This window comes from Haemaphysalis longicornis, unplaced genomic scaffold (genome assembly GCF_048455015.1).
Source record: "Haemaphysalis longicornis isolate Haplotype H1 unplaced genomic scaffold, Haemaphysalis longicornis Haplotype H1 scaffold_4, whole genome shotgun sequence".
NCBI classification, from domain to species: domain Eukaryota; kingdom Metazoa; phylum Arthropoda; class Arachnida; order Ixodida; family Ixodidae; genus Haemaphysalis; species Haemaphysalis longicornis.
In genome coordinates, this window is record NW_027526361.1 from 15,604,535 (window position 1) to 15,615,996 (window position 11,462).

General features: G+C 50.4%; 1 protein-coding gene across 1 annotated transcript in view; it reads left to right on the top strand.

The window, feature by feature from the left end:
* Positions 1 to 9,073, top strand: part of Nup205 (nuclear pore complex protein Nup205) — a 30,957-nt gene extending 21,884 nt beyond the window's left edge. Inside the window, exons 5-6 of the mRNA XM_077706027.1 lie at positions 718 to 933; positions 8,009 to 9,073. Of these exons, the coding sequence (XP_077562153.1) occupies positions 718 to 933; positions 8,009 to 8,797 (1,005 nt within the window). The 3' untranslated portion in view covers positions 8,798 to 9,073. The remainder of the gene's footprint in view (positions 1 to 717; positions 934 to 8,008) is intronic.
* Positions 9,074 to 11,462: the final 2,389 nt, after the last annotated feature.

An 11,462-nucleotide genomic window follows, 5' to 3' on the forward strand; every position in this document is an offset into this window, starting at 1 on the left:
TCGCAATGCAGGCGTCGGCCGTACACGTCATGAAGCAGTACTGAAGTGGTCGCGCCGTTGCCGAAACGACCCACTAGCAGGACGTCGCTCGCCAAGCCCAGCCACAAGACAGCTGCCGACCCGCAAATCATGCTCCTTTCGCTGCAGTGGACTGTGAGTTCACCAAACGATTCGCTGACAACCTGTTCGGTGTCGTTCGCACGATTTGCGAGTGCTTGGGGATTCAATCGGATTTACACAATGCTCTGGCGCGTGTAATCCAGTGTCTAGTGTTGATGCGTCTAACGGTGCCATACCGATGAAATAACTGCTCCTGTAAAGGCACATTTCACTTTCGTGTTTCACCGATTCCTGTGAAAGAGGAATCGGTGAAATCACAATTTTTTGGTAACTACCTCCACACAACACTAAATATGAATGTAATAAAGTGGCCATGGTCAGTGTTTCTGGGTCCCTTCAAAATTCTGAATTGTCAACATTGGTGCTTGGGCGAGTTGGTTTTCCATAATCTTGAATTCCGAGCACAACCACCAAGGACGAGAGGGAGAGCGAGACACACAGGCACTGCTGTTGTGGTGTGCATTCAAGAATGCTGGGTTGGTTTTGCAAGATTGCTGCGGCGTCTTAATTTAGTGGTGTTGTAGCACGACAAAATGCCCCACTCCGAGGTGTAGTGTGCCTTCAGCTGTGTGGCTCCTTCTGGTGTGGCTGGTGCAGGTGTCGTCACTGGTGGCGCTGGCCCGGTCCCTGCTGCAGAGCCTGGCGCTGTCGGGCAGCGGGCAGCAGCGGCTGCGAGCGCACCTGTACACGGCGCTGCTGCGGCTTCTTCAGCGCTGCAAAGGCGGCGAGCGGGCAGCCCTGGCTCAGCTGGTGCGGTCGTGCGGGCAGCGCCTGCGCGAACTGCTCTGCCGCGACGCCACTGGCTCGCACCTGGTACGTGACAGCCCACACTGCCATGCCAGAGCTGCAAATATTGCGAAAGTCTGCTCCACAATCTGGGCCGTGCGAGCACCCCTGCTTCGCTGAAGCTGAGGGGAAAGTGTATTGATGCGGCACCTAGCGGACAAAAACTGAACTTTGCTAAACATTTACTTTACCCTTCCGGGGTCAATGACGTGCATGTACGTCCCTGGCAAACACCTTCAAAATGGCCAGTGACGTACATGTACGTCATCGCTTGTATGCTTAAAAAGCGCGCCTTTTTCGATCATTTCTCTCACTTGGCATGTGCTGCCACGCTGCGGGAATACAAGAAATTTTTTTGTTGCACCGATGGCTTTTCTTTTCTTTCTTTTATGCTTTACTACAGCGGTGCACCCACTATCTCTTGCGCATTGGGTCACGCGCAGGCATGCGGCGGCTGGTTTCGGTTTCGTCCTCTGGGTGCTTCCCACTTGTGCCCGCAAAACGCAAAACTTTCTCAAAATTTTTCGTATGTTGTTCATGAATAAACCACACATATGTAACAACACAAGTGATTTTTTTTTGTCACTTTTGATCATCCTAAAAAAATTACAATTTTTTTTTCTAAATAGATTCGTCCGAAAAATTTATATCAGCAATAAAAAAAAATCTACTCTGGGGGGTCGCACCCTCAAAGGGTTAATAACACAACTTAACAAAATAGAGCTTGTTGTGAGATTCAAAAACACTAAATTAGGTGATGTTCACTTGTGTTTCCAGTTTTTCTTTTATGACTTACGGCGGCAGCCGCAAGCACTTGAGGATTACTACAACTTTCTATTGACAGATGGCAGGCTAGCCAGCTTGCTCCGTGCTTGCCTCTGTTTGCCTCCAGAGCAGGGCGCCAACTGCGGGCCGGTTTTTGATACACAAGACCAATGGGAAGTTCTGCAACTGATGCATATTGAGTTACTGGCTGGAATAAGGTCGAGGTATGCAGCAGGGCTTGGAAACATCCACCTTGGAAACACTTCACTGATTTTGCAATTAAATGCGACTGATTCGTAGAATGATTTATGGGGAGGAGTCAAACGTGAGGCCTGTGTACATTTCATGTAATGCGCAAACAAGTTTGAAGACAGCCTTGCTCAGTCTATGATGGTGACGGTATTTGCAAATTTTTATCCCTTGATGCCATTCCGCATCGAATGAGAAAGCTACCACACGCGCTTCCTCGTATTTTCTCTGCGAAGGGTGCTTACCGTAAAAACCCGCGTATAATACGAGATTTTTTTCCCAATTTTACTATGCAAAATTTGTGCCTCGTATTATATGTGGATCCCAAAGTTTTCAGCCGAAAATTTGCACTTTCGGTTTCAGCGGAGGGTGCGCCATCTTGCGGTGGCGTTAGCTCGCTGCTGCTTCTCTCAGCCGGCGCCGTTTTGATTGTTTTGACCGCGCGAAGGATCGGCACGTTCACCGCAAGTCTATCACGATGTCCGGTGCACGAAGGCAGTATTCGGCTGCAATTAAATCAAAAGTTTTCTTATGGGCCGGGACCATCAGGAATTGCGCCGCAGGACGGCAGTTCGGCGTCACCGAAGGCAGCATTCGCGGGTGGAGAAAGCAACTGGGGCTTGACAGGATAAAATCTGTATGGTGTCGGCGGCCTGGAGCACTGTTGGCGGTTCCCGTCAGTGTTCGTGTTGGACGCCTTTCGCTGCCACCTGGCCTATTCCGTGAAGAAGTTGTTGCGCGAACCCCGCACCGAACTCATTTTCATTCCAGGAGGAATGACATCCCAGCTGCAACCGCTAGACGTTTGCATCAACAAGCCTTTCAAAGACTGCATCAGGTCCTGCTACCAAGAGTGGATGAGGTCAGGAGACCCGTTAGTGACAGCTACCGTATGGCTGACGCGGGCTTCTCCAGCGGTGCTTTGTGGCTGGATCGCGGATGCGTGGGCCAGCATCCCAGAGGAGCTCGTTAGTCGCTCTTTTAAGAAATGCGGCATCTCTAACGCCCTTGATGGCACTGAGGACCACTTTCTGTGGGAAGACATTTCCGACAAGGCGACTTCAAGAGACAGCGGCAGCGAACCTGGCGATGACTGAACAGACGTCGGGAGACAGTGCCAACGAAAACTGACAATGACTGAACGGTAACTGCAATGCAAATAAATGTTTTCTGTGCTCTTTACCTCGCATTATATGCGGGTGAACTTTTTTTTCTGATTTTGATGTCCCCGAATTACACCTCGTATTATACGCGGGTCCGTATTATACGCGGGTTTTTACGGTAATAAGATTAGTAAATTTTGGTGAGATGGCTCTGCAATATATATGAGATGATCTCACAATTCTTAGTACAAGAAAATGTATGGTGCTTCAGTGTTGAGGCTCTTGGCATTTGCTGCACTCAAAAAGAAGTGCCACTCATGCAACTAGTGTATTTGTATTCCTGGCTTTATAATTGTCTTGTTTCTACACTTTAGTGGCACTGTAAATGGCGAGGGAGTGCGCTCGCAAAAATCGAAAATAGACAACACTGCGTATTAAAGAAATGGGTTTTAGTATGCTCAAAAACAACTTATTTATGGCATAATGCAGTGTTTTGTGTAAATGTGTTCATAGCTGCAGGCCCTGGTCATGGCATTCGCACCGCTCTATTTAAAGGGGTCCTGAAATACCTTCCGCCGATGCATGGATGTACATGTAACCAAATAAAGCAATGTATTAGCAATCTCCTCCCGCACGAATTTTGTTGAAGCGATGACTATTAGCTGAGAAATCATAAATCAAAAACCGCGCATTATTGTCGCACCGCGTTTCCTCCTCCTTTCAACATACTCTCCGCTGTTGACGGCGCGCGAGCCTTCCCTCCCATAATGCTGCGCTCCTCTGCGGTGACGTGCTTCCGCTATTGCGCTGCTCAGACTGTCGTCTGCTACGGGCAAGCTTTGTTGACACCATGAATCCCGCACTCCGCTCAAGGCTGGAAAAGCGAACGAAAAATCTGGCCGCATGTGTGCGGCGGCCTGGCCTTGACCTTTCGCGGTGTACGTACGTTGCTGCAATCGGCGAAACGTGACTTTTTATCAGCGGCGAACTCGCAGCCGCACGGGGAGGATCCTGCGCTCGTTCTCTTTGATGCACCGCGCACTGTTTATCCAAAAAGCGCCGTATCAGAGTGGCCCCGCTGGTGCCGGGTCTTATTTTGCGGCGGTGGTAATTCCTGCCGGCGGCATGTGAAAAAGACATTTTAAACCGATGCAGAACTTGTGCACAAAACGCTTCAATCGTGTGACCAGTTCAGCTTGGGGCGACGCGTGGTGGAGACAAAGTTGGCAAAACATGCTCCACCGCGGCTCTGAGATTTCTAGCGCTGGAGCGAGCGCCATTTCTTTGACAATCTCAAACATCGGTTGCCTTGGCAACAAGGCACAAACCGCTCTAGAAGTCAGTTGCGGTTCCGTGATCCCGGTTCAGCTCGGGTCCCCACCTCGCGACATGTGGGCACTGCAGGCGTACCACTCACTCCCATTGGGAAGTGCGAGATGCGTTTGACATTACAGGAGGCGATGGTGTGTGTGTTGTGGACGCCTTTGTTTCGCGATGAAATGCGACGTTGTGCTTCTGCGGGTGGATAGTGCTTTCCATGGTCTGGATTATCTTTCTCGAGCGACGTACGACTCAACCTCGCATGGGGTATGTGCAGTGTGCGTGGCAAAAAGCCATCTCTGCTTGTGCGCCAGAGTTAAGTGACTTGCTGTTCGTCCCCGGAAATCGCGTGCGAGGTGAGTGCCGGTTTTACAACTGGCAGGATCGTCTGTCAATCGTGGTTCAGACTTGCAACGCATGTTGTGACGTTGGGTTCGTTCGAAACGCATTTCTGGATTGTTTTGAAGTTGAATAAAATGTGTGCATCAAACCCGGGCTCAGGGCGTTCTCTGCGATTGCACGAAGGAAGTGCCACGGGTCTTCAATGCTTTCTTTATGGAACGTACTCAGGTAAGAGAATATGCATGTCGTGTTATGGCCGTGTTGCAGTCAATAGAAACGGTTGAGCGTTTGTTTAAACTTGTTTCGTTTGTCGTAAAATGTCCAAGCACTCCACTGGCAGATCAGCCGGCGAGCCGACGCTGAGCAGACGACTCAGTTCTTTTCCGGAAGTGCGTGAAAAAGCCGCCCAATAGCAGGATGTCTAGCTCATGACGAACATCTGGGAATCGATGACGTAGACATGTGAAGATGGCGGCGTCCAAAAACACGAAGGGAAGGGTGAGAAAAAAGTGACCAACTTTGCAACAAAAGTGTGAGCTTTCCGCTGCGCGTAAAAGACTAATACTTGGCACAGATGACGTTGACGACCCAATCTAACGATTGCGCTAGTTGATTTAGTGTGCTCAAAACGCCTTTCAGGGCCCCTTTAAGCCGCATTGATAGGAGGCTGGCGGAGTCAGTTGTAAATCTGAGTTGCATGTTGTGAGAGTGGTACAAAGTTGATATCGCAGAGGGAAAACAATTGCAGGTGCTTCACGTAATCAGCACCTGGCCCGTGGAAGGTTCAGTGCATTTGATAAGTGTTTGCCCTGTTGAAGTGTTCACAATGATTGCATTTGAAAATGGTTCTCAGTGAAATTTTGACAGTTCACCCTAGCTTACATACTCTTTTTAAAGGAGCCATGAAGAGAAAATGCAAGTTGGTTTTATTCGAAAGATTTCGTGTTTTATAGTGCCCCCAGCGCTTGTCCGGATACAAACGATGCTTTATTCACTGAGAAATTAAACAATTTAGGTTAAAATTTTGATTTTCCCGCTCAATCGTGCGTTTTCGTGGTCCCAAGTGACATCACTGGAACCGACCGCTCTGCAGCCTAGAGTACCTTCATTCACGCATCCGCCGTACAGGGTAGAGACACGTATACGCTGGCGCCGCCATTTTCGGTTGCTCGCTCGCCGCCGAAGCAAGTCATTGTGTCAAAACCGCGCTAAAATTATCGCCGCAACGCGGTTTACTGAACAAGTTTGAATCATATTGTCTGTTTCGCGTTGCTAGGTCTCGTGGGAAACGAAAAGAATAACGCGTTGAGCACGTTGGCCCTATTGCGGCGGCAAGGTTGTCTCCACCCTGTACAGCGGTGTGGTTTGTTCCCGCATTTTTTTACGTTCCGTGACCTAGATGGCGCCACCATACCGTGGCAAGCGTTTGGTTTGTTTTTGCCCGCATTTAAACCTGGCTTGTTTTTGTTCTGGGAGAAAATATTCGTTCCCTGAAACAGAGCTCGCTCGACAAATGGGGTCACGTAAGACACCGTTGCTTGTGTCAATCGTCCAGTGTCGTCTGAGACAACCCCAAGCCCCGTAGTGCTGTGCAGCAAAACACCAAGCATGCTGTGCGCAGTACGAACAGCAGAACGCATCAGTACTTCTATGTTTACATGTGCTTTCGTAACTTCCACTGTTTGTCCCATCATTCTTATTGCTTTGTAAAGAATGTGCCCTAAATTTAAGCGCAAATCGCTCGTTCGTCTAGTTTGTAAGTTCTACCTAATTTGCGTCTGCTTCTGCCAGCCTCCGCCAATCGCAGAGCTTAGCTCATGTGACGACATAGGTTCTGTTGCGGGAAATGAGCTGGTGGGTCGCATGACCATTCCCGTTTTTCCTAATTATGTAGCTTATTTGAGCGAAGTTTACGTTAAAAGTGGTGTCAGTATGATTATAACGAAGCAATCTTTTGAATGAACCAAACTTGTGTTTTCTCCTCATGGCTCCTTTACCCTGCATGATAAACATAATTCCTCCCTATAACCTACACAGCGAGAAAGTTTGTGTTTTTGGTTTTGTTGTGAAGGCACAACTCCTACAGATATTATTGAACAAACACTGTGCCTAGGTTTAGAAAGCCGTCCATTTTGAAATGGATGTGAACCCTGAGGGCTTTATTTTCATATATCTGCCTACCTGGGACTGGGGCTACAACAGTCAGAAGCCTGTCTGTAGCAGTGTCAGGCCCGCAGTTTCAAACATCCATGGCAATAACGGGGGGGGGTTTGTGCTGCTCATGCTTGCTCCGTGGTTAAGGCTGAAAGTTGGGCTGGTTGGTGCTGACTTGGATACATAGTACCAGCAAAAAAAAAAAAAAAAAAGTCACGGCCGAAGAAAGTTGCACACAGGACGATCGCTAGTAACAAGACGAGGCTAATATTGAAGAAAAGAAATCATCACAATGTGTCGTCACAGTTGCGTTGTGGGCTAACGTACGGGATAGCAGAGGACCCCGGCTAGCTTCTCTAGAGAAAGTGCCACGCGTCGTACACTAGCCCCTGCGGAATCCGAAGACTCGCGCACGGGTTCGGGTATTCACATGCAGTAGACAGACTCCGGCAATCCAAAGTGAAGCTTTATTGCCTGGCAGATACAGGGCATATACCAGACAACACGACGACTATCGCTTGCGGGGAGACAGTGGCTCCGTTCGCTCGCTCAAGCCACGGGACTCAAACCTCAATGTCCGTCATCACGGCCGCAGGAGTGGGGGAGGCATCCCTTGCGACCGATCAGGACAGAATCTCTTAGCAGAGTCCCGTGGAGCCAACTGGGTTCTCGGTGATCTGGGCATTGGGAGTATGCACTGCCCAAACTAATCGACATTGGCCACGTCGCCCAGTTGACCACTGGCGGATTGCTCGTTCGTCCTGCAGGTCGGCTTGGGGGGAGAGGAGGTCTCCCCCTGGTTGGGGAGAGGGTGGCGCGAAGGAAGGTGACAAGCTGGCCCTCCTTCCCCCGCGCCCTCGCGCAATTGTTCGCGGCGAGCCGGTTTGGCGCGCCGCATGGGGTCACGAAAAGGTCGTGAATCATGTGACGCGCCAGCTACCCAAAATGGTGGCTCCCAGCTCGCGAAAACATGTGCAGGCGAGGCGTAGGGAAACAATGGTCCCCGCAGCGTGCAACCCCACATGCCATGTCTGCGGTGTCACGCTGGTGGCAGACTACCTGTGCCACATCAAGCTCCACAAGGCACTGAAAGCCTCTTCGCAGTTCCGTTCCGTCAGTGTCCCCGTGTCCACCTTTCTGAGTGCCTCTCAACGATTCCGTGTGTGCAGGTGACGCAGATGCTGGCACTGTGCCTGCTGGATGCGCTGGTGTCGCTGGACGCGGGGCCCTGGCTGGAGCACCTGGCGAGGGACGGCCACTTGCGGCAGCTGACCCGCGTCCCCCTGGGCACGCCGCACCTGCGCGAGGCCCAACTGGCACTGCTGGTGCGCATCGTCATCTCCGGTGGAGCTCGGGCGCTACTCGAGGCCAGCCTCGAGCCGCAGCTGTTGGCACCCGAGTTTCTGCGCGAGGGCTTGGGCTCTGCGGGGCGCCTGCTGCTCGCCCTGGCCGCCACGCTGGGGCCCCGCTGGGGGGAAGCTCTGTTAACCGCCCACCGAGAGCTGCTCGCCGAACAACTCGGCCGCCGGGAACCCCTGGCTGCTCGACTGATCGCCCGCCTCAACCCCCCGCCCCCTGCCCCACTGCGTCAACAGGCCGCTTCCCTGCTAACCACCGCCGTCGAAGAACCCGCCCTGGCCACTCCCCTGCTCATAACGTGCGTGAGCGGGGAAGGGGAGGACCTGGACGAAGCCGTCCTGGCGCGCCTCCTGCGTCGCTACTCTGGCGCTGCAAATGCAGAGAGCGTCCAGCTGGTGGAGCTGGCGACGTACCTGCTCTGGCGCAGCCACCGCAAGAAGCCCCTGGGACCGGACGCCCGCGCTGCCCTGGCTGCCTGCGATGAAGCGCTTGCCAAGTGCTCCAAGTTCTGCCAGGCGCTCGTGCGTCGCCTGCAGAGGATGGCCCTCGAGAAACCCCAGCAGCAGACCGGCACTTGGCTCCCAACTCCAGTTTTGTGAGGGCTCGGGGCCGGAAGCATGTCTTGCGAACATTGTGTGCGCTTGCGAGGGTATATGCGTGGTGAGCTTGTAAGGAAATTGCCTTCACAATTGTGTTTTCTTTTAGTGCTTTACCGACGGCAAATGGCTTTCGTGTAATAAACTACGTTATTTTTATTGTAATGTGCACTAGGATGTGTTTGATTGTTACTCGACTCGAAAAGTCATTGGGCAGTTCTCACAACTACAGTGCTTCCCTAAGTAATGTCATTTGAAATAAAGCTCTTTCTGTATCCATATTTGCTTGTTTTTTTTTTTTTCTCAACCGACAATACCAGGTTTTAAATTGGGCACCGACACACCATTTAAGTGTAGTAGTATCATGCTCTATTTGCACGCTGAAGCGGTCAATGTGTTGGTAAAGTTTCCGTAGTGGCAGCAGTGTCTCCTTTCTTGCCTGTTACAGAGTTTTGGATGCACAGCTGTGCAATGAAAGGTAAGGCATTGATAAAAGGGTACCTAGAAAAAAACAATGGCCGTTAATCCTGCCAGTCGCGTAGATGCGGTGGATGTGTCAAGCCTTGATGGCAAGCATAAGGTCATGGATTTGATTCCCAGCCACTGCGGCTGTATTTGTGGTGAAGGCAAGAAAAAGTTAATGGTTAGGTGAATGGGAACTGAATGGGTGTTCGGTATGTAAAACGAACCCTGGGCGGTCTAAAATCATTCCTACAATCCTCCTACGACACGTATGTTGGTTTTATTTTTTTTTTCTTTGTTAACTCAGCATGGCAAAAGTGCATTGGGTGACTGGTGCTCTGTCCTAACCAATCGCAGTAGTGGTCAACAGAGCCCAGAAATTAAGTGGAGCAATGCTTCTCAACTGTTGAATCGTAGACCACTTGGGAACCAGCAAAATTAGGTGTCGGGACGTTGGGCTGGAGAGCTAGGCTATTGCATGACAACTTTTCCACTCGGACATGGTGCCACCTGATTGCTTGCTCAAGCTCATTTAGTGATTTTTTTGTGAATAGGGAAGGCTTCAACTGACCAGCTTCCTGCGTCGTCGTCGTCCGCGTCCGCACAGCTGCGTCTCTCCTCCGCTCACCCCCTCTCCTCTCTCCGATAGCGAACACTCTTGCCCAACATCTGCGGGCGCGTGGCGCAGCGCACTCTCACTCTGCCGGTGGGCGGCGCTGCGCACTGTGCGCATGTGCAGCACTCTCTCTCTCCGCGGTCTCTTCTCCTTCGGGTGCGCTGCGCATATAAGCGGAGTGCTGCGCTCCGGCCGGTCTCTCAGTCGACGGTCGCCCGCGCTTGCGCTTGCGCCGCATCCCCTCACGTGGAACCCAACGATGTGATTGAAACACAATTCAAGTTCACTACGCGTTTCACGCAATTCGACCAATTGACCCACCGGAAACACCCAACGGAACCCCCTTCAGCGTCGCATCACACCAGGGGAGGTGGGCGTAATTTTTTTTCAAACCTTCCCCCACCAGCAACCTTCGGTCCTCCCCTTTCTAATAAAAGAATTTATCATCATCATCATTCTTTAATTAGGTATTCATTAAGTAGCTCTTCATGCATGTTTTAGGCGTACTTTTCTTTTCGGCTTCTTGCACCACTCGTAGTTTCAAAAAATCATGCACCCGTCCGTTTAACAGCAACGATGGTTGAACATGCAGCTTTCTTGTGATAAACCCTTTGGTTGGCCAATCCCACACTGCGAGTATGTGCTACTCTGAAGGTACGCACCACTTTTCTAGAATACCTACAGTAACATCTCCGGTGTGCACTCTGTAGGTTTAACATTTGACCAAGTTTAGAGTGTACGGCACAAATCGGTACCAGCTGCTTGGTGTCTGCTTCAACCATGTCAAACTCGGGACATATGCGGCAGGGCAGAAAAGTGGAAAGGGGTTTTTCTTGCAATGTTTGCTAAAGCGACAGTTTGTAATTTATTTTTTATTGCCAAAGTGTGGTACGTTATGCAAGTGTTGCACTACTCGCGTTTGAATGTACAGAAATTGCATCGTGCATTTGCTGTGTTTAAATTTGGTCATTTACTTGGGAAAGGTGCAGTAGAGATAACCTTTTTCGACGCGTCAAGGAGAGGGGTCTTGGGTTGTCGCACGTGTTTGTCCGCCAGTTGGTGAATAGGTTCCTTTTTCTTCGTGATACAAGCTATCCTTTTTTACGAACAGTTTGCCAGGTGCGGCTGTCTCAAGTGCCGCTGGAATTTGTCGTATCCAGTTTGCACATACAGGGAAGGATTTCAGGATATTTTAAAGAAGTTGTCATGTCACTCAGTTTCTGTCAACTCGCTTTTTGATGGAATATTTGAGTACAGTGTCACGTAGAAAATTATATAAAGATGTTTGCGACAGTCCGTTCCCAGTAGCGCGATATAGAGAACTGTACAAAGAAGGCCCAGGGCAGGATGTTCTGAACAGAGTTAAGCGTATGGCTGTAAAACCGGGGGTGAAGTCCTTTTTTTTCTAGAGCCGTTAATTACTCTAAAGTGATGATTAAATGACAAAGCCTAGCCGGAGGCACGGCTGGTATGTTTATGTCGGTGTGTGTTGTACCACATGCAGCGCGGGGTTATTTTTGTGTTGTACGTGTGTGTTGAAGACTGGTAATGAAGGAAAAAAAAAGTCAACATAGAGCAATTGGATAGATG